The 23,903-nt window shown below is 41.7% G+C and overlaps 1 protein-coding gene across 2 annotated transcripts in view; it reads right to left on the bottom strand.

Moving 5' to 3' along the window:
• Positions 1 to 10,135, bottom strand: part of LOC125450743 (protein prune homolog 2-like) — a 362,196-nt gene extending 352,061 nt beyond the window's left edge. For both annotated transcript variants that reach the window (XM_048526831.2, XM_048526833.2), the window contains exon 1: positions 9,941 to 10,135. In XM_048526831.2, the coding sequence (XP_048382788.2) occupies positions 9,941 to 9,976 (36 nt within the window). In that variant the 5' untranslated portion in view covers positions 9,977 to 10,135. The remainder of the gene's footprint in view (positions 1 to 9,940) is intronic.
• Between the last annotated feature and the right edge of the window lie 13,768 nt (positions 10,136 to 23,903).

Here is a 23,903-nt window from a genome sequence, read left to right as displayed (position 1 = left end):
ATGACATAGGTAGGAATACAGATGGGGATTTAAGGCAGAAATTCAGGGAGCTAGGATGGAAAATTATAGCTAGGAAGAACAGAGTTGTTGTCTCTGGTTTGTTGCCCATGCCACGTGCTAGTGAGGCAAGGAATAGGGAGAGAGAGGAGTTGAACACGTGGCTACAGGGATGGTGCAGGAGGGCGGGTTTTGGATTCTTGGATAATTGGGGCTCTTTCTGGGGTAGGTGGGACCTCTGCAAGCAAGATGGTCTTCACCTGAACCAGAGGGGTACCGATACCCTGGGGGGGAAATTTGCTGAGGCTATTCAGGTGGGTTAAAACTATTTCAGCAGGGGGATGGGCACCAAAATTGTAGTTCGACTATACAAAAAGGTGGAGAGTAGGGAGGTCCGAAATAAAGTTTCAGGGAAGCAAGATGGCACCGGCAAGTAAGAAGTTGGTTTGAAGTGTGTCTACTTCAATGCCAGGAGCGTCCGGAATAAGGTGGGTGAACTTGCAGCATGGGTTAGTACCTGGGACTTCGATGCTGTGGCCATTTCAGAGACATGGATAGAGCAGGGACAGGAATGGTTGTTGCAGGTTCCGGGATTTAGATGGTTCAGTAAGAACAGAGAAGATGGTAAAAGGGGCGGAGGCGTGGCATTGTTGGTCAAGGACAGTATTACAGTTGCAGAAAGTATGTTTGGGGACTCATCAACTGAAGTAGTATGGGCTGAGGTTAGAAACAGGAAAGGAGAGGTCACCCTGTTGGGAGTTTTCTATCGGCCTCCGAATAGTTCCAGATATGTAGAGGAAAGGATAGCAAAGATGATTCTCGATAGGAGTGAGAGAGACAGGGTAGTTGTCATGGGGGACTTCAACTTTCCAAATATTGGCTGGGAACACTATAGTTCGAGTACTATAGATGGGTCAGTTTTTGTCCAGTGCGAGCAGGAGGGCTTCCTGACACAGTATGTAGATAGGCCAACAAGGGGCGAAGCCACATTAGATTTGGTACTGGGTAATGAGCCTGGCCAGGTGTTAGATTTGGAAGTAGGTGAGCACTTTGGTGATAGCCATCACAATTCTGTTATGTTTACTTTAGTGATGGAAAGGGATAGGTGTATACCACTGGGCAAGAGTTATAGCTGGGGGAAGGCAATTACGATGAGATTAGGCAAGATTTAGGGAGCTAGGATGGGGAAGGAAACTGCAGGGGATGGGCACGTTAGAAATGTGGAGCCTATTCAAGGAAAAGCTCCTGTGTGTCCTAGATAAGTACGTACCTGTCAGGCAGGGAAGAAGCTGTAGAGCGCGGGAGCTGTGGTTTACGAAGGAAGTGGAATCTCTGGTCAAGAAGAAGAAGAAAGCTTATGTTAGGATGAGATGTGAAGGCTTAGTTAGGGCACTTGAGGACTACGAGGTAGCCAGGAAAGACCTAAGGAGAGAGCGCAGAAGAGCCAGGAGGAGACATGAGAAGTTGTTGGCAGGTAGGATCAGGGTAAACCCTAAGTCTTTCTATAGGTATTAAAGGAATAAAAGAATGATGAAAGTGAGATTAGGCCCAATCAAGGATAGTAGTGGTAAGTTGTTTGTGGAGTCAGATGAGATAAGGGAAGCTCTAAATGAATATTTTTCAACAGTATTCACTCTAGAAAACGACAATGTTGTCGAGGAGAATACTGAGATACAGGCTACTAGACTAGATGGGATTGAGGTTCACAAGGAAGAGGTATTAGAAATCCTGCAGAGTGTGAAGATAGATAAGTCCCCTGGGCCGGATGGGATTTATCCTAGGATCCTCTGGAAAGCCAGGGAGGAGATTGCCGAGCCTTTGGCATTGATCTTTAACTCATCATTGGTAATAAGAATAGTGCCAGACGACTGGAGGGTAGCAAATGTGGTTCCCCTGTTCAAGAAGGGGAGTAGAGACAACCCTGGTAATTATAGACTAGTGAGCCTTACTTCTGTTGTTGGTAAAGTGTTGGAAAAGGTTATAAGAGATAGGATTTATAATCATCTAGAAAAGAATAAAAAGGGATAGTCAGCACGGTTTTGTGAAGGGAAGGTCGTGCCTCACAAACCTTATTGAGTTCTTTGAGAAGGTGGCAAAACAGGTAGATTAGAGTAAACCGGTTGATGTGGTGTACATGGATTTCAGCAAGGCGTTCGATAAGGTTCCCCACAGTAGGCTATTGTACAAAATGCGGAGGAATGGGACTGTGGGAGATATAGCAGTTTGGATCGGAAATTGGCTTGCTGAAAGAAGACAGAGGGTGGTAGTTGATGGGAAATGTTCATCCTGGAGACCAGTTACTAGTGGTGTACCGCAAGGGTCGGTGTTGGGTCCACTGCTGTTTGTCATTTTTATAAATGACATGGACAAGGACGTAGAAGGATGGGTTAGTAAATTTGCAGATGACACTAAGGTCGGTGGAGTTGTGGATAGTGATGGAGGATGCATAGAGACATAGATAAGCTGCAGAGCTGGGCTGAGAGGTGGCAAATGGAGTTTAATGCGGACAAATGTGAGGTGATGCACTTTGGTAGGAGTAACCAGAAGGCAAAGTACAGGGCTAATGGTAAGATTCTTGGTAGTGTAGATGAGCAGAGAGATCTCGGTGTCCATGTACACAGATCCTTGAAAGTTGTCACCCAGGTTCACAGGGCTGTTAAGAAGGCATACAGTGTTTTAGCTTTTATTAATAGAGGGATCGAGTTCCGGAACCAAGGGGTTATGCTGCAGCTGTACAAAACTCTGGTGCGGCCACACTTGGAGTATTGCGTACAGTTCTGGTCACCACATTATAAGAAAGATGTGGAAGCTTTGGAAAGGGTGCAGAGGAGATTTACTAGGATGTTGCCTGATACGGAGGGAAGGTCTTGCAAGGAAAGGCTGAGGGACTTGACGCTGTTTTCATTAGAGAGAAGGTGATTGAGAGGTGACTTATTGAAACATATAAAACAGTCAGAGGGTTAGATAGGGTGGATAGGGAGAGCCTTTTTCCTAGGATGGTGACTGCGAGCACGAGGAGGTATAGCTTTAAATTGAGGGGTGAAAGATAAAAAAAGGACAGAATTCAGAGGTAGTTTCTTTACTCAGAGAGTAGTAAGGGTATGGAACGCTTTGCCTGCAATGGTAGTGGATTCGCCAACTTTAGGTACATTTAAGTCGTCATTGGATAAGCATATGGATGTACATGGAATAGTGTAGGTTAGATGGGCTTCAGATTGGTATGGCAAGTCAGCACAACATCGAGGGCCGAAGGGCCTGTACTGTGCTGTAATGTTCTATGTTCTATTAACAGCAAGTCAGAGGCTAGGAATGCTGCCGCAAGTAACTCACCTCCTGACTCACTAAAGCCTGTCCACAATCTATAAAGCACAAGTCAGGAATACTCCCCAACTTGCCTGGATGGGTGAAGCTCTGTAGCTTGACACCAACCAGGACTTGCTGTGAAGCTCTGAACACTAAAGAAGCTTGACACCAACCAGGACTTGCACCACATCCACAAGCATCCACTCCCTCCACCACTGACGCTCAGTAACAGCAGTGTGTACCATCTACAAAGTGCACTCTAAAAATTCACCAGAGATCCTTTCAACTCATGACCACTTCCGTCGAGAAAGACAAGGGCAGCAGATATACAGGAATACCACCACCTTCAAGTTCCCTTCCAAGCCATTCACCAACCTGACTTGGAAATATATCACTGCTCCTTCATGGTCACAGCAGGGGGACTATAGCAGTTCACCATCACTTTCACAAGGGCAGGTAGGGACAGGCAGTGAGTGCTGGCTAGGCAGCAATGCCCGTATCCCACAAATGAACGAAAAAGAATTCTACAAGAAATTGTTTCAGTAGGAAAATCAGGACAATTTGATCTGCAGGAGGATGAAGTAAACCAGTGATTCTCAAAGTGTGACCCATGAGCTGGCCGAAAAACGCAAGTAACTGAGGCCCGGAATTCAGTGAGGAAAATTTGTTTGACTTTTAACTCCCAAGATCTGAATGTCCTGTATCCTCACAGTTCTGAAGCAGCTACCAACAGTCCCATCAGGGCACAACTGCAAAATGGGATTTTCAACATTTGAGGAGCTAAAGGAGGAACTGGCAGAATGTGCATCCCGTAATTAGAACCAGCTTCAAACAAAAATCATCTTATTGGTGTTTTATCAAAGAGCAGTGCCATTAATCCTGATGAGTTATTTCTACTGCCAAGCAAAAGCAGGTGGGGTAAAACCATCAAGTCATCAAGGACAGAGTGACAGCAAAAAGTTTTCTCCCTGCCTAACCGGTTTGTAGATTTAAAAAAAGTTATGAACCATTGATGTCAATAGACATGTCAGACTCAGCAGGTAAGTCATCACCAGCTATCATAACTAAATCCAAATTTTTGCTGCAGGCATAAATCAGAATGAAATGGACATCAAAGGTCAAATAAAAATAAGGCAAGGCAGCAAGTAAGCTCAAAACTTTCACATTGAACAAACAAATGCAAAATGATTGAATTAAATAAGAGCTGAAACAGTTGTAGTGAAGCATGGTAGTGACGCTGGAAAGCTACAGGGTGGTTAATAAAAAAAGGAATAATCCATACCAGTAAAATTTAATGTATTGAATATACTAATTTACAGTGCAAATTAATATGCTCAGGTATACTTCTAGGTTTGATCATTTAGATGAATTCACTGAGAAATTAGAGGACAGGACAAATAACATTGTCAGCAGAAGGTGATTTTCTTAAGCAATTAAGGCTGAGTAAGTGGAAATGGTTTGGAAGAAAGGCTACATCCTAAATAAGCAGAGGCTGTAAGACTAGTGTGGAACAAATAGCCGACATTACTTGTTTATTCTGGATGATAGGTTTGTGAGGTGAAGGTAGACCGAAGTGAAAACAGCCAACATGACAACTAGGTTTTTGTAATTCAGATTCTTACTGCCAAGAAGATATACATTGAAGGTACAAGGTTTGTTTACTGAGCAGTCAGATCTTGTGTACTGCAGCAGGTCAGACAGCAAAAGGAGCAGCAATCAGATGACAAGCATTCAACAGACAACTGGCACATAACATTGACATCAGTGGCACTGACTTCCTGTTCCAGTCTGAGAGGAGAGATACAGTGGAGGAACAAAGGAATCTTGAAGTAGAAATTAAAAAATCAATTGCTAAGCACTGCACCATAGGTTAAAAAAGCCATAAAACAAAACCGAGAAATTACATCGGTAAGGAGATTTGCTAAACACGCATCAAACCTTGGTTAAACCACACTTGAGTAATATGCACAGTTCTGGTCAACAAATTATAGAAAAGATTGGGAGTCACTGGAAGGGTGCAGAGAAGACATGCAGGTATGATACCAGAAATCTGTGGACAAAAATAAGGCCATAAGATCTTAGCAGCAAAATTAGGCCATTCAGCCCATCAAGACTGCTTCAACATTCACTCCAGCTAATATATTTCTCAATCTATTCTCCTGCCTTCTCCCCGAAACCCTTGATCCCCTTATCAATCAAGAACGTATCTATACTTTTCTTAAATGTATTCAATGGCTTGGCTTCCACAACCTTCTGTGGCAATAAGTTCCACAGATTCACCACCCTCTGGCTGAAGAAGTTCCTCCTTATCTCAGCTCTAAATGGTCATGCTTTCAGTCTGAGGCTGTGCCCTCTGGTCCTAGTCTCTCCTACTGGTGGTAACATCTTCTCCACTACCATCCGACCCAGGCCCCTCAGTATTCTCAGAAAACAAAAACGAAAAATATCAGGAACAAATTGACAATTTGGGTCTGTTTCCTTTTCAAGAAAAGAAGGCTGCTGGATCACTTAATAATAATATTACAAAAGATCTTGATAAAGTGGACACACAAAGAATGCTTTGACTTATGGGGAATATCATAACGAAGGATTTTCAATCTTAGATTGTCAAAGAAACCCACTAGAGAATTCTGAAGGAAAGTATATACCTAACAACAATGTGAAACTCACTGAAGGAGAGAAGAATGGAGGGTCACAATGTTGGGCTTAGAAGAAATATAGAGGAGGCCCAAGTGGAACCTGAATACAGATGCGGACTGGTTCAGCAGAATAGCCTGTTTCTGTGCCATTTAATCTAGTTATAAATAGTCCTACATTTGTTGCATTTCACCAGAGGAAATGTGAAATCTAAGAAAAATTAATGTTGATAGAAATGTCCATGTAGTAGTTAGGCACTGCATTATAATAACATTGTTAATAACCAGACCTTGCAAACTATTTTCAAAGAAATAAATGATTACTGGTTCCATCCACAAACAGCAAAGTACCTAAAAACAGAACTCTGTATGTGTTAAAAACGTGCAGAACCAACTCCTGACTATAGAAAGTACGGTAAAGGTACAGGAAGCAACTTATCTGCAATCTGGCAGCTGAACATGACACCAGTGCAGACAGACATCAGCACCAGACAAAAAGTCACATTCATTTTAAAAGCACTGTCTCTCTCAGGTCTGCTTCTGGTGAACTGAGAATACAAGTTCTACCAGGAACTACTCTGAAGTAATTCTCTTTCAATATATCAATTATTCAGCAACTGTGTCAATCAATAACCAGAGTCTCTCAAGACAATTTTATGTGATATTAGCCAACTGTAACTACTTTCCCAGTAATACCAAAGTGTAGAAAAGGAGTCCTTCAACAAATTATCAATATAAAACCAAACAGATTTAAAAAGAAACAAATACTGATGTTCTAAAATGTAAAAACAGCAATTGCTTCCAAGTTAGCTGATAACTCATTAGTTATCAGTCAATATGCCAACGATTGGAATGAAATGATTGATAATTGGGGAGTTCTGTTTTCTTTTCAGATCCTGAAGTCTCAAAAAAAATACAATCTCTCTCCCCCTCCCATTTAGCATTCTCATTCTCCATGGCATTTCAATCATAACTGTAGCCACATCACTCTTGCACCATAATGTCACAAAAGAACAAGGTGTAGAGGTAGGTCCTAAGAACAACAGCAGACAGTATGGGGACTGTGCCTGCTCCATTCCCATTATTAAAGGACCATGTTCATAGACAACTGAACTAATCAGACTCCAATGCAACTTAGGCACGAGAAGGTATCTAGATTAATTATTATTTTCACGGCATAACATGACAACGATAAAATGACCAAAGTTCCTATGATAAGTTCAGCTAATACAATGTCATAATCCACCTGAAGTAATTTGAAAATGTTTCTAATAAACAAGGCGCTAAAATTATTTTTAAAGGACAAAACTGTCAATTTAGCTAACATGGATTGCAGCTGGCTTGAAATCCAATAACCACACAGTCTATTCTTTTCCACCTTTGCCTTTATTCCAAGGTTAGGCAGAGGTACAGATTTTTACGTCTTGTATTTCAACACTAAACATTGCATCTTACTTAGATAGAATGATACAGCACAAAAGGAGCCACTCAGTGCACATGAAACAGATATCCAATCAATCCTGCTCCGCTGCTGCTTCTTCACACCCCTGCAATGTTTTTTCTTTAAAAATAAAGTATTCAAAGTTTCTATAAGTTCTGCACAAATTGATTAGTGCCTAAAACTGAGCACAATTTCAGTTGTCCAGAAACAAAGAAAGCGGGGCTCAAGGTCTGTCCTAAACTTCCTCTTGGGCAACATCTTTATAATTAAAAGAAGCTGTGAGGACCATTTAGAGGCTTCATTGCAACTTAACTGCTGCAGCTTCACCGATTTTAGCCAGCACAAAGGTTTACACGTACATACAGAAGCATGGAAGACAAAGGTGAGGCCAGCAGCAGCCAGTAGTTTCAGCAAATCAGGAGAAGCAGTCTTTCTCCATCTGACTCCATTAAAAAGTCATTGCAGGATGTTTTGAGCCTTGTTTTGAATACTTTCCAGTAGGTTCTTTAAGAACTGCAAGTCATTCAACTCCGCAAATATTGGTCAACGCTTGCGAGTGTAGTTGTCCCAGCTTGAAAAGAATGTCATTTCAGTATTGGAATTAAGCAGTATTGAAGGGCAGATATTAAATGGAGGTGGGAAAGATTAGGGTGATGGAATTAACTAATTTAGTCTTGGGAAAAGCCACCATAATGTTCGCCAAAGACCTCCTTCTGTGATATACTATTCTAACTGAAACATCACTCAATTCCAGGGCCTAACTTAGTATGTACAAACATTTAAAAATTATCTAAAAAACTCTGAAAGATGGGTTTCAAAACATTTCTAATTTGAGGTGCAATAAATTGGATTCTATTTGCTTCAACGTGAAACAACATTGAATTTGGACTTCATTAACTCACTCCTATTTCATATGGAACATTGTCACTGTCAATATTTACTCTTCACATTAACTTTTATTTATGATTATTAAATAGCAATCACTTGCTGAAGTTCAGAGTGCATCCAGACAAAAAGTCTTCAATCCACTCATTATTCCAGGATTAGAGTAGAAAAAATTATTTTCATTATGAGGATTTGGTTAAAAAAAACAAACTTGCTCTTTATACATTATACCTGGTGTCAAAAGCCGACTGGATTAACTACATGAATCCAGATTCATCATTACATTTCAACAGAAACATCTGGCTATGCTAACTGTATGAATATCTACATTAGTGAGAAAACAATTTACTTTGAACTATTACTGCATGGGGAGGGTGTCGGAAGCATTTTAAGTTGTACACGTACTAGTTCATAAGATTCAAAAGAATTGTCCAAGCACTGAAATGTGGGAATTAAAACTTTTCCTATACTAAGAATTTAAAATTCATACAATACGAAGATTTAGTAGTGATTGTAACTTTCCTCCTAAAATAGGGGAGACGATGGCCTAGTGCTGGGTTGTTAACCCAAAGACCCAGGTAATGTGCTGGGGATCTGTGTTCAAATCCTCCCACAGGAGATTGTGCAATTTGAACGTGAGAAAAATCTGGAATTAAGAGTCGCATAAATAAACCATGAGTCCAATAGACCATGAATCCATTGTCGATTGATGGAAAAATGCCCTTTAGGGAAGGAAACATCACGCTTACCTGGTCTGGCCTACATGTGACACCAGCCCTACAGCATAATTTGAATGAATTAAAAATAATTAATCTCATAGTATGAAAACATGTATATAATTCTGTGAATAAGTTTGACATCTCCCAAAAGAAGCAATATTGTCCAGGAAGTACAACTACCAATGTCATCAAAAACTATCCTGCTATAAAAATATGATGTTATCAGCTTCCTTCCACTGAAAACTGGGTTGGAGGTACCAACAGAAATGGAGGCTGAGTGCTTCCCACCTTCGGTGCATAACCCGCATGTCAGGCCAACAACTGGAATATACTGTAGGGGTGTAGCAGTGACACAGTCCTTCCCTTCGTGCCAAAGTTATTACAGGCTACTGCAAAAGGAGTCCTGTATCCAAACCCAGTTCTCAGCAAGAATAGCACATTCATCAGTCTCATCTTTGACACTGCGTATCCTTATGGAAGAGGAAAAATGTGGCTTTCTTAATCCACAACTAACCTGCCAAACTGTATTTAACGCTTACAGCGTCACTGGCTCTATCTTAAATATACCACAGCCTAAGAAAGTGGATATCTTAGCTGAATCCAATCCATCCCTGACAAATAAAAGGGCTAAATATTCCAGAAATGCCCCGTGTAATAGTTAGTTTTGCCAGTCCTTTGTGAAGTTTACGTTAGTGAGGTCGAATGCAGGTGTTGGTTTGTATACAGACCACAAAGTGGCCAGTAATTGGTGGCTGCTGTTTGTAATGCCCAGATTTGATTGTTTTTTTTCGCCTGTACTGTTAAAAGAAATCGCAACTCACAGTACAACACACCCAGTCTTCAGCAAAGGAGTAATGTTTTGCAGACATCATTTGTATGACTAATGTAAATATGATGGGTACTTTTTTTAGCGACCTGTACACGGTTTAAAAACTCTGGCAATCTGAGGACATTCTTACCAGAATGGACTTGGTATACTGCAGGAACTCTTCCATCTCTGCCCGTGTGTTTGGTGATGGCGTAAATTCTGCATTCGACAGAAAGTTGTGCCTAATATCAGCCGGGTTTCTCCTCGCTCCGGTGCTCTCACCTCAAAACAACACCGCCCAGTGTGATCGGGAGCGGAGACTCACAGTACCGCCCAGTATCACAGTCAGCACATCCTTACAACAGCAGAAAGCGTCTGTACAGCCGTTGAGCTGGCTATACCCAATGAGAACAGTGTGACCAGCTCACTGACATCACCACCAAGTTGCTGCAATTGGCAGGAGTTCAGAGAGTTGCTGCGTGAGGTTTATCTGCAATAGAGCAAGAAAGTGGGGAGGACCTAACATTATTCAGAAACACCCCCCCCACCCCTTGCTGCTATGGATCATTGCCTACCTTTTGAAGTATCACGCATCGAGGCACTGCGATCGTGGTTAAAAAGTAGTCACCAAACTTTTTGCGGCCCTTTTTGCCCAGAGGGAAATGAGTTGGGAAGAGCGGGAATCAATTTTATCGCAATGGTGTTCATCGATATTGGTTTATATATATATGTATAATAGCAACTCCCGGTGTGCATATCAAATGTCTTGATTGTTAAGAGTTTGGCTCTTGATTTGTGAGACATTTGGGTTGGCGTTTCTGTGCAGTTAATAATGAACATAATCCTGCAGCCCTGTCCATTCAATTTCCCATCCATCCCAACTCTGAGCCCAGCCCCTCTACAACCCTCTACAACGCGTTTGTCTGACTGATACCATTATCGATGACCCAGACGTCAGTAGGCAACTGCTATCTGCAGCAATCTATGCTCAAGGTGATGCAATGCTTTATAAATGCTTCTTGGATGAATTTTGACGCCATGCGCTGCCCTTAAAACTGTGTGTTAATTTTGATAAATATAAATTTTTGGCTATATAAGCTGCTCCTTTAACCACATATCAGCTATTGTGTTGATTATGAAAGTAAATGATTGGTTAAATGTGAAAATGCTTCATTTTTAAAGTTTTGTGAATGTGAAATAAAATTAGAAACATTAAGAAGAAAAGATAAACTTCTTTCATGATGTGTAGGTGCCAACATTTTTTCATACATTATTGTGAGGACTATATTGTATACTCGCTCTCATCTAGATTTGAAAAGAGCAGCCTTTGATTCCAGTGCTCAGAGTAAAATTGAAGAGCACAGCAGGAAAGATATTGATTACATTGTGATATTACTGCCTAATTCTTCAGTAGAGCTGAAACAATAATAGCACTGCTGCCATGGATGTATAATTAATATCTTAGCCCAGGTGGGAGCAAGTGTTTACATTTACTTCTGCAATTTTTCGAACATATTGAAACCATATTTGATATATTGGGGAACCACACAGAAGAAGGCAATATTTAGCCTATTGTGTCTGTGCTGGTCTTCTGAAGCAGCTTTCCACCTAGAACCACTCCCTTGTGTTTTCCCCATTTTTCTACTTTTCAGACTATGAACCAATTCCCTCTTAAATACTTCAATGGACAAGGCCTCAACCATATTTTCAGGCAAAGCATTCCACATTCTAACCACTTGCTTTGTCAAAAAAAATTGCTAATGTTTCTTCTTTACCTTAAATCAGTGCTATCCGCTATCAAATCTCTTAACCTTCTCCAAGGAGAAAGAGTCCCAATTTCTGTAATATCCCTTTGTAACTGAAGTTCCCATTCCTGGAAATACTCTAATAATTCTCCTACTGCTCCCTTCTAATGTCTTCACATCCTTTCTAAAGTGTAGTGCCCAGAACTGGATGCAATCTGGACTGCATTGATGCTGAACCAGTGTTTTGCATAAGTTTAATTTAGCCTCCTTGCTTGGATAGTTTATGTTCCTTTAGTTGTGGAATGTGCAATGGGGTCATATGCCTTTTTGTAACTTGCATATAGTGGTATTAAAAATTACTTAACTTTCTGAAGTATCAATTGTTTCAGCTCCAATATACATGTACATCTCTTTCTTAATTACAAATCATTTACTTATTACTGAACCGTTCCAATCATTGTGACCAGCATGATAAAGCATTTTAAAGATTCACGTGATTGTATTTTACACTGAGATCTTTTCACTGATAAAACTAAGCCTGAATATTGTTCCAAGTAATTGAAAGGAAGTCTCCTTCTCACAGCTACTATGATTCCATTTTCAGGTGGATAAGAGTCAACAGAATACAACAGCTCATAATCTGGCACCAGTTGTCCAGTCCTGCTGGGGGATACTATGATGAAGGATGCTACATATGAAAAGTACACAAACAAAGAAATCCCATTCCAATCTCAATCAAAATTGCAAATAGAAAACTAAATAATGTGTAAAATATAATCATAGAATAATAATTGATCCAGGAGAAAATAAAATTGCCTTGAGATTTTATATTTTTATTTATAGCAGTAAGCAACTGTTGTGAATCAGTTCAAATTAGTTTAAAAATCATCCTTCAGCTGTATATGTCTTAATTATTCTCATTTTATTGTTTCAGATGTGGAGACATGTTAGGTTGTTACTTTGATGTTCAGAGCAAAAAGGCAATTTTCTTAAATAGATCAAGTCTCCTGTGAACTGCTGCTTGCACCCTTACAAATGCTGCAGTGGAACAGTTTGCCATGGGCTTAAATAACTACAGTCAGGCATTGACAGTCAAATGGATCATACAACACATTGCCCTATCTTGTCTGAAGTGCTGTAGGCACATTCCCATCAGATTCAGGCTAAAACTGAAAGTCTTATTTATTTATGCCTAGAGAACCAGACGACAAAGCAAAATATGTAAGTGCTAATTTTCCACATTCATGAAAACAACAAGAAGCTTTTCCAGGCCAATGCACATATCAGGAACTGGAAAGAAATTTGCCAACACTTTCTTAATAAACTCGGAAAATCGGACCCATAAGACATACTGGAAAACAGAAAGAAAGGGTTATCATTTTTTTAAATTTTTGTCCTAGATTACTTGATAATGGGCAGCATCTCGGAATGAAATAGTGTTTTATCAACTGTCAAAGTGCAAGTCCTGGTTAAGCAGTGGGTTCAGATTTCCAATGGGAATCAAACAGGTGATCTGTGCAATGAGTTATATCATGGAAGTACAATTGTGCTACAGCTAAACCTTCACAATAATTCCACACATGCTGAGAGATGTAATTTCAACGTCTAAATCTTATTGCTTTCATATAATTGTCTGTTTTTTTTGCGCTTGATACCTGAGAGCAGTTAAAAGTAGAACTTTGAAATAGAGTGCTGATTGAAAGCAGATTTAGAAAATGAGAGTTTGGTGAATGGGGAGAGGGGGTTTTGATGAGTTTATGTGTGGGTGGGTGGGAAGCGTTGAGAGAGGGTTGCTCTCATTTCTACATTTTAAACATTTTTCACCCCCAAGTTTCTGATTCTTATGTCTGTGCAGCTGAAGTAGCTGGTTTGTGAGTAATGAGCAAGCTTTACACTTAGACAGTCTGTAAAGTTAAGTTGTGGCAGGGCAGCTCATCTGCATGTAAAAGCCAGCATGTAACATGTGGGAAATCATGAATACACAGACACCTCCTAGATAAACATATCTGCAGGAAATGTCACTTCACAAGCTTGTGCTCCAAGATTCAGAATCTCAAAAGTAATGGTTGGAGTCACTCTCGTGAACCTGTAAATCGGAGAACTATTTGAATACCATGTTTAGGAATGTGATCAAATACAGATCAGGAACATGCAGGCAGAAAGGGGTTGGGTGGCCACCAGGCAGTTTAGGCAAATCAGGCAGTTAATGCAGCCGTCCCCTGAAAAAATATTATTTGCTAATTGGTTTGCCATTTTGGATATTGGTGAGAGCAATATTTCCAAAGTAGTGTGCAGCCAAAGCGCAACTGGTAGCACCAAAGCTTCACAGGAGGGGAGGAAGAAGATTGTTTAGAGGATTCATTATGAACGGAAAAGATAACCATGACTCCAACCATAAATATGACTTTGGGATGGTATGTTGCCTCCCCGCTGGCAACATCAGTAATATCATGGAGAGGCTGCAGGACATTCTTCTGGGGGAGATTCAACAGCTACAGATCATAGTCCACATTGTGACTAACAAATTAGGTAGTAAAGGGGATGAAATCCCAATAGGAGATTTAAGGGAGTGAGGAAAGATATTTGAAAGCAGGACTTCAAAAGCAGTAATCTGAACATTACACACAGTCACGTATGCCAGAATTGAATGATTCAACTTGTGCTGGTGAACTGAAACAAGAAGACAAGAAGGTTTGAGACTGGTTCTGGGGCAGGTGTCACATGCACATGGTAACCTGGTTTTATTTCAGCACTGTTTAGTGTTGTGTGGAACTTGAAATGTTAACTCAGCCTCTCTCTTTAGAAATGCTGTGATATCTGCTGAGTTTCTCCAGCAATTCATGTTCTTATTTGCATCCCAGCAAGTCCAGGGCTAATACCCCAATAGGAACATTTCCAACTACTATTGGGGAGATTTTAAACCAGATTTGCCGGCATTGGGAACCTGAGAGAGCGCTCAGATTGGAAAGAAACAAAGCAGCTTACAGGAAGTAAAAAAACAGAAAGTGAAATTGGAAGACAGTCAAAAATAAAGATGAAATAGAATCAGAATGCTGAATAATTTTAATATGCAAGAGATAAAGGCACTCTATCTGATTGCATGAGGCATTCACACCAAGATTTATGATTTGAAGGCACAAAGTGAGGTAAGTGGATAGGATTTAATTATATCACAGAGACATGTCTGGCAAGATGACCAAGATTGAGAACTGAATATTTTCATTATTTGGTAAGATTAGACTAGATTCCCTACAGTGTGGAAACAGGCCCTTTGGCCCAACAAGTCCACACTGCCCTTTGGAGCATCTCACCCAGACCCATCCCCGATAACCCACATACCCTTGAACACTATGGGCAATTTAGCATGGCCAATCCACCTAGCCTGCACATCTTTGGACTGTGGGAGGAAACCAGAGCACCCGGAGGAACCCCACGCAGACACGGGGAGAATGTGCAAACTCCACACAGACAGTCGCCTGAGGCTGGAATCGAACCCGTGTCTGTGGTGCTGTGAGGCTGCAGTGCTAACCGCTGAGCCACCGTGCCGCCCCTAGTAACGGTAGGGAAAATGTAAAAAAGAGAAAGGTAGGTCTCTTAGTAGGAATGACATTAGTGCATCAGTGAGGGAACATCTCAGATATGAATCAAGATGTAGAATCAGTTGAAATGTGAATAATACAGGAATAAAGAGTTACTTTAATTTTACATATAGACTGGATAAACGCAATCAGCATTAATGCCACGGTATAAGAGAATGGTTTCTGGAACAGTCCATTGAAGAACCAACTAAGGATTGGGATATTTTCCATTCAGTATGATGAAATGAGAAAACCTAATTAATAATTTTGCTGTAAAAGATTCTTTGAGAAATGGTGATAATGATACAATAGAATTTCACATTAGTTTTGAATATTCTTTAATGACAGATTCATAGAGATATACAGCATGGAAATAGAACCTTCAGTCCAACTCATCCATGCTGACCTGATATCCTAAATAAATATTGTCCCAATATCCAGCATTTGGCCCATATCCCTCTAAACCGATCCTATTCATATAGCAATCCAGATGCCTTTTAAATGTTGTACTTGTATCCGCCTCCTCCACTTAGGTTTAGATAGAGGATCTGGATTGACGCAAGCTTAGAGGGCTGAAAGGCCTGTTCCTGTGCTGTAATTTTCTTCATTCTTTGTTCTTCCTCTGGCAGCTCATTCCATACACACACCACCTTCTGTATGAAAAAGTTGCCCCTTCGATGTGTTTTAAATCTTTCCCCTCTCACCCTAAACCTATGTCCTCTAGTTTTGGAGTCCACTAACCTGGGAAAAGATCTTGGCTATTTGCCCTATCCATGCACCTCATGATTTTATAAAGCTCTAAAAGGTCACCCCTCAGCCTCTGGTGCTCCAGGGAGAATAGCCCCAGCCAAGTCAGCCTCTCCCTGTAACTCTAATGTAATAACCATACCTGTCATGTTCACATCCAAATTACTTATGTAAACAAGAAAAGCAGTGGGCCCAGCACCGATCCTGTGGAGCACCACTGGTCACAGGCCTCCAGTCTGAAAAGCAACGCTCCACCACCACATTCTGTCTTCTACCTTTGAGCCCGTTCTGTATCCAAATGGCTAGTAATCCCTGTATTCCATGTGATCTAACCTTGCTGACCAGTCTAACATGAGGAACTTGTTGAACGCATTACTGAGGCCCATAGAGATCACATCCACCACTCTGCTCTTATCAATCATCTTCATTGCTTCTTCAAAAAACTTAACCAAGTTAGTGAGGCATGACTTCCCACGCACAAAGCCATGTTGACTATCCCTAATCAGTCCTTGCCTTTCCAAATACATGCAGATCATGTCCCTCAGGATTCCCTCCAACAACTTACCCACCACCAATGTAAGGCTCTATGGCTTTTGATTACCACAATTCTTAAATAGTGACACTATGTTAACCAACCTTCTGCCTTGTGGCACCTCAACTGTGGCTATCGATGATATAAATAACCCAGCAAGGGACCCAGCATTCACTTTCCTGGCTTCCCACAGAGTTCTAAGGTACACCTGATCAAGTCCCGGGGATTTATCCACCTGTATGAGTTTAAGACGTCCAGCACCACCTCCTCTGTAATATGGACAGTTTTCAATATGCAGCTATTTATTTTTCCATGTTCTATGTCTTCCATATGGTTGTCCACAGTAAACACTGATGCAAAATACTCATTTACTATCTCCCCCATCTCCTCTGGTTCCACACATGGACATCCTTAGAACATAGAACATAGAATAGTATAGCATAATACAGGCCCTTTGGTCCATGATGTTGTACCAACTGATTATTCTACACTAAGATCAAACTAACCTGCATATCCTTCATTTACTCTCATCCGTGTGCCTATCCAAGAGCAATTTAAATGGTCCCTAATACCACCGCTGGCAGTGCAATCCACACACCCATCAATCTCTGTGCAAAGAACCTACCTCTGACTGCTCTCCTATACCTTCCTCCAATCACCTTAAAATTATGCCTTCTCGTGATAGTCATTTCCACCCTGGAAAAAAGCCTCTGGATATCCACTCTATCTATGCCTCTCACCATCTTGTACACCTCTATCAAGTCACCTCTCATCTAATGAGAAAAGCCCTAGCTCCTTCAACCTTTCCTCATTAGACCTGCCCTCCACTCTGGGCAGCATCCTGCTAAAACACACTCCTCCTGGCAGACTGGAAACTGAATCAAGCCTTGTGATCTTTAAGGGGACACTGTTCTCGCCCTAGTTACTCTTTCGTCCGTAATGTATTTGTCGAACCTTTTTTGGATTCTCCTCAACCCTAATTGCCAAAGCTATCTCATGTATTATTTTTGCCGTGCTGATTTCCTTCTTAAGTATACTCCTTCTGCCTTTGTACGCTTCTAGGGATTCACTCGATCTCTACTGTCTATACCTGACATATGCTTCCCTCTTATTATTGACCAGGTCATTCTGAATTCCAAAACTCTTGTCAGTAGTAGATAACATGTTAGAATCATTAGCTGCTCAGTTGTTTAGTTTTGGAAGGTCAATGGAGTGGGACATGAAAAGTACAAATTAACCGTATTTTAGTAGCTTACTTTGACCTACAAACGACAGAGAAAGCAACATTGACTGAATTTGGCAAGAACACAAAAGGTGATTTCTTCCTCAATGTTAGCAGCCATCATCATATGAAAGAAAACTTAGAGAAACCTTGGAATTGGTGTTTCATAGTTGATGCTTTAAATTTTATTTCAAGTGTGATTATAATGTGTAAGCAACAAATGCTTCATAAAATTGTTGCAACTAACCAAGAGGGGAATTAGGACCCTTCTCACCTGGGGTGAAATACAATATTAAGGGCTTGGCTAATGGGACCAAATGTACAGTTGTTAAATTTGCTGACAACAAGGTGGAAAAAAGTAAGTTATGAAGAGGAATTAGGAGTCAGCACAGAGATACAGATAGGTTAAGTCAGAGGGCAAATATTTAGTAGATGGATTACAATATGGGAAAATGTGAACCTGTCCACTTTAGCAGGAAGAATAAAAAAGCAGCATGTTATTTAAATAGGAAGCAATTGCACCACTCTGATGTGCTTTGGTACATGAATAGGAAAATTTTAACATGCCAGTAGAAGCAAATTATTAGGAAGACAAATGGGATGTTGTCAATATTGCCAGAAGATTGGAATGCTTAAGTAGAGATGCTTATCTGCCATTGCAAACAGTATTGGTGAAACCACAAAGTGTGAAGCTGGATGAATACAGCAGGCCTAGCAGCATCTCAGGACCACAAAAGCTGATGTTTCGGGCCTAGACCCTTTATCAGAGAGAGGGATTGGGAGAGGTTCTGGAATCAATAGGGAGAGAGGGGGAGGCGGACTGAAGATGGAGAGAAAAGAAGATAGGTGGAGAGGAGAGTATAGGTGGGGAGGTAGGGAGGGGATAGGTCAGTCCAGGGAAGACGGACAGGTCAAGGAGGTGGGATGAGGTAGTGGGTAGGAAATGGAGGTGCGGCTTGAGGTGGGAGGAAGGGATGGGTGAGAGGAAGAACAGGTTAGGGAAGCGGAGACAGGCTGGGCTGGTTTTGGGATGCAGCGGGTGGAGGGGATGAGCTGGGCTGGTTTTGTGATGCAGTGGGGGAAGGGGAGATTTTGAAGCTTGTGAAGTCCACATCAATACCATTGGGCTGCAGGGTTCCCAAGCGGAATATGAGTTGCTGTTCCTGCAACCTTCGGGTGGCATCATTGTGGCACTGCAGGAGGCCCATGATGGACATGTCGTCTGAGGAATGGGAGGGGGAGTTAAAATGGTTCCCGACTGGGAGGTGCAGTTGTTTATTGCAAACCGAGCAGAGGTGTTCTGCAAAGCAGTCCCCAAGCCTCCGCTTGGTTTCCCCAAGGTAGAGGAAGCTTCCTCTACATTGGTGAAACCAAGCGGAGGCTTGGGGACAGCTTTGCAGAACACCTCCGCTCGGTTCGCAATAAACAACTGCACCTCCCAGTCGGGAAACATTTTATCTCCCCCTCCCATTCCTCAGACGACATGTACATCATGGGCCTCCTGCAGTGCCACAATGATGCCACCCGAAGGTTGCAGGAACAGCAACTCATATTCCGCTTGGGAACCCTGCAACCCAATGGTATCGATGTGGACTTCACAAGCTTCAAAATCTCCCCTTCCCCCACTGCATCACAAAACCAGCCCAGCTCTTCCCCTCCACCCGCTGCATCCCAAAACCAGCCCAGCCTGTCTCCGCTTCCCTAACCTGTTCTTCCTCTCACCCATCCCTTCCTCCCACCTCAAGCCGCACCTCCATTTCCTACCCACTACCTCATCCCACCTTCTTGACCTGTCCGTCTTCCCTGGACTGACCTATCCCCTCCCTACCTCCCCACCTATACTCTCCTCTCCACCTATCTTCTTTTCTCTCCATCTTCGGTCCGCCTCCCCCTCTCTCCCTATTGATTCCAGAACCCTCTCCCCATCCCCCTCTCTGATGAAGGGACAAGGCCCAAAAAGTCAGCTTTTGTGGTCCTGAGATGCTGCTAGGCCTGCTGTGTTCATCCAGCTTCACACTTTGTTGTCTTGGATTCTCCAGCATCTGCAGTTCCCATTATCATTGGTGAAACTACATCTAGGATGCAGCATGCAATGCCAGTCTCATTATTTAAGAAAGAACATTATGGGATCGGAAACCATTCAGAGAAGATTTGGTTAACTGATTTCTAGTATGAGGAGATTATCCTTTTAGGAAATGTTGGAGAGCTTATGTCAATATTCATTGGAATTTGCAAGAATGCAGGTGGCCTTCTTGGAACGTACAAGTTCCTCAGGGCACAATACATGGTGTATGCTGTAAGTTGTACTGTTTTGTGGGAGAAACTAGAACTAAAGGACAGAGGTTTAAAATAAGTGGTCTCTGATTTACAGCAGAAATGTGTTGACTTTTCTCTCCTCTCAGGGGATCACAAGTCTATGAAACTATTTACCTAGACAGTAGTTGAGGCAGAGATTGAATATTTTTAAGGAAGAAGTCGATAGATTCTTGATTAAGAAAGGAGCCAAAGGATATTAGGAGTAGGCAGGGAATTGGTATGAAGTCTTCAAATCAGCTGTGAGTTTATTATACAGTTACAGCAGGATATAGGGGCAATTTGCCTACTTCTGCTCATATTTGCATATGAATAAGCTTATGCGGGTATCAGTTCCTTTATTGACTAATGTCCCATCTTTTATGCCTTTGGTTAAATCAAAATGGGCACAGATAACACAAAATACAATTAAATATAGTTCCCGGAATGAGTTGTGATTTTCATTCAAATACATCACAGAGGAGATAATGAATGTTTTGTGTATTCTGCATTTTAATCCTGATGGAAGAGAATAAGTCAGCAAAAGGCTCTTCAGATTGAAGTTTCCCTCTAAAATCCTGCACTTGGTCGTGGCTTAATGACTGTTGCTGAGGCTGCAAACTGAATCCTTAGAAGTTAGATTCCTCTGGTTCTGGAAAGTGTCTTTGCCAGTGAAGAAATATATCAAGAATTTCTTTTTATTCATCCATGGGGCATCGGCATTGCTGTCAGGTCAGCATTTATTGCCAATTCCTAGTAGCTTTCAAGAAGACGATGGTGAGCTGCCTTCTTGAACCCCTGCAGTCTATGTGCTGTAGGTTGACCCATAATGCCATTAGGGATGGAATTTTGGCCCAGCGATGGTGAAGGAATGGCAACATATTTCCAAGACAGCATTGTGAATCATTTGTAGGGGAACTTGCAGGTGCTGGTAGTGCTCCCACAAATCTGCTTTGTCCTTCGAGGTAAAAATGGTTACAGGTTTGGAAGGTGCTGTCTCAGGACCATCGGTGAATTTCTACAATACAGCCTGCAGATAGTACTGGTTGCTACTGAGCATCAGTGCTGGGTGGAGGGGATGATTGTGGATATAGTACAATCAAGCACGAATTAAGTGGGATTTTTGATACCGCTAATCTTGAATAACAAGATGGAGTTTGAGACAATAGTCCTGAGTGAACCTAATTCCCAGGCTCCAATGTGCCTAGTATCCCATTTAACCTGAAACTGTAAACCAAAATTAGGCAATCTACCTCTCATTTGGTTTTCACCAAGCTTGCTCAGCACCATTTTATCCACTTTGATTTTGGAAGGAGCATATTATGAAACAAAGGGGAAGCCAGGCAGATCTGTGATAGCTTAAAGTGTGCAAAGGTTTTGAAATGGTACCTACTATACCCTGATAGACTGAGGTGGTAGCCATACAATTTTCATATTTACATGATTATAGTGTTCAAAAACAACTCTTGGCCTGCTTTCTGTTCATCAAAGTTGCCTGTATCATCTGCTCACAAAAGAGGTCCCCAGCAGTATTATTTACCATTCAAAAAAATACAGCCAAGGTTGAAGAGAAGTTGCAGCAACATGAACAAGGGCAGGAAAGTTGAGAAAATATGACAGAAATGAGAAAAAAAAAGGTTATTGAGATTGAGAGAAATGTTTTTGATTTTTCCCATCAGGTTTGAAAGGTGAGTGCAGAATCTTGTTAATGAGCAACAACCATTTTATTTCCACCCGTTTTTGTTTCATTATTAGGTAAATTAGCCTAATTTCTATGCAACTCCCAATTTTCCACTCCTTCGCAAGTAACTAAGTGTACCAATTTACGCAAGTTAGAGTAATTACCTAGCAATAGCAGCCTGCTGCTTGCTTCTCCAGGTTTTCAGACAATTCTGTCTTCAGCACAACATGCCTGCACACTCCATGAGCACTGACCCCACCGAGCCTCCACACATATGGCCAAATCAGCAGCCTCAACATGCCATCATGGCCACTTCTGTATCAACTCTCACACCATGTCAGTGCTTCAAGACTTGATGGGTAGTTCAAGGACCACTTATGACTGAAATTCTTCTGCCAGGTTGCTTTGTATGCAGGGACACAAAATGCATCTTGTACATCTACACAGGAAACATTTTATGGCTCTTAGCTTACTTTCTTACTCACTTTGTGCATACTTGGCTCCCAGCCTGTGTGGCTTGCATTGCTTTTCAGCACATAGGCTCTTCAGTGCAAAGTTACAGCATGTTAACCTCTGTGAACTTGCATTAATTTTTAGCACAAAGGGCTAGGCAGACAGCTTGTCAGGTTTCAGGGACTAAAGATCCAAAGGGGCAGAGAAGTTACTATATGGTGCCATTTTCTGTCAGTATCCACTGGCAGTATGTGCCACCAGCATGCATGGCAAAACACCTTGTGTACTTCAAGCAAATGGCCATGTTTGAAAGTCAAAGGTGACTGATCCATAGTGGGGCCAAATGGGCACTACAACCTCTCAGGGGGTGCTGCCACAATCAGTCAAGGGGCTTGTCCAATTCCAGCCCAGGAGTTGACCACAGTCAAGTCAGATGCTTGGTCCTATCAGAGCCTGGAAAATTGGGTGCTTGCATTCCATGGATTGAGGCACAGTCCTGCAAATCCAAATGCAACATGTCTGGGAATTAATGATAGCCCAGTCAGGGTGCAGTGGAGATATCAGACCGGGTTGCCATTGTGTGCATTTACAGGTGTCCAGCCAGATTGGTGGTAACCACAGCTACTCCTAGGACTTTGGGCATTAATAGTCAGGAAGCTTATCAGCAGGTAATCTATGGTAAAGTGAGAGGTTCAAGTCTGGGGACTGAATCACTGAGGGAATGAATACATTGACAGCAGGTCAATTCAATGTAGAAATATGAGATCACTTACAGTATAGGGAATGGGTAAATGTGGGCAGGTAGGTTTTCATAAATGACAATCATTCTGGCCTCTCTATGAGCGAAGCTTATTATCATGAAAGGAATGGCAATTTACAAAGCCATTGGTTCAACATTGAGTCATTAACAGTTTTATATGTGGTCTGAAAGAAATAGGAGTGGGGACTTCTGAAATGTCATCAGGGAAGGGAGGGATGAAGCAATGGCTCAGTAGTTAGCATTGCTGTCTGACAGAGTGATGGGACCTAGGCTTGATCCTAGAAGTGGGTAACTCGCTGTGTGGAGTTTGTACGTTGCACTCTGTATCTATGTGGGTTTCTCTGGGTACTCTGCTTTCCTCTGACAGTCCAAATTTGTGCAGTTTCAGTGGATTGGCCATGCTAAATTGTCTGTAGTGTCCAGGGATCTGCAGGCTAGGCGGGTTAGCCATGGTAAATGCGGGGTTGCGGGTATAGGGTGGGGGACTGGGTGTGGGTGAGATGCTCGTCAGAGAATCAGTGCAGATTCCATGGGCTGAATAGACTCTTTCTGCATTGGACAGATTCTATGATGCAGAAACAGAAACACAAAGGGAACATACTTCATGCCAGATCATCTTGCCTCTCAGACAACTCCTTCAAATCACCAACATGGGTACAGTGTTGAAACCTTGACATCTTCGATCCAAAATCACTGTGCATTAACAAGACAAAATGGCTGCTACACAATGCAGAGTGAGTGAAGTTAGCCACTGTTCTTCTCTTTGGGACTGAGAAGAATTCTTTGAATTTGAGTCCCTTCTTGATGTAATTCCTTGAATCAAGCATTCACTGATTCAGTAAAGCCATCCATCTGGCATTAAATTAATATTCATTGGAAGGACATTTGTTTAGCAAAAATGAACTGTAAAAATGATGGCATCAGGCAACCATGACTGGTAGATAGTTTGCACTAATTGCCTCCTTGTCGTGTCAGATAAGCAAAACCAAATGCGAACTGTAAAGTCAGAATGTTAAAGTCTTTGCTGGGTTTTTCATTTCTGAATAACATGTTCATATCTGACATTGGAAGACAATGCTGGGAGGTGTCACTGTGAGTAAGCAG

This window comes from Stegostoma tigrinum, chromosome 3 (genome assembly GCF_030684315.1).
Source record: "Stegostoma tigrinum isolate sSteTig4 chromosome 3, sSteTig4.hap1, whole genome shotgun sequence".
Lineage (NCBI taxonomy): Eukaryota > Metazoa > Chordata > Chondrichthyes > Orectolobiformes > Stegostomatidae > Stegostoma > Stegostoma tigrinum.
This window is presented reverse-complemented; position numbering and strand designations above follow the sequence as displayed.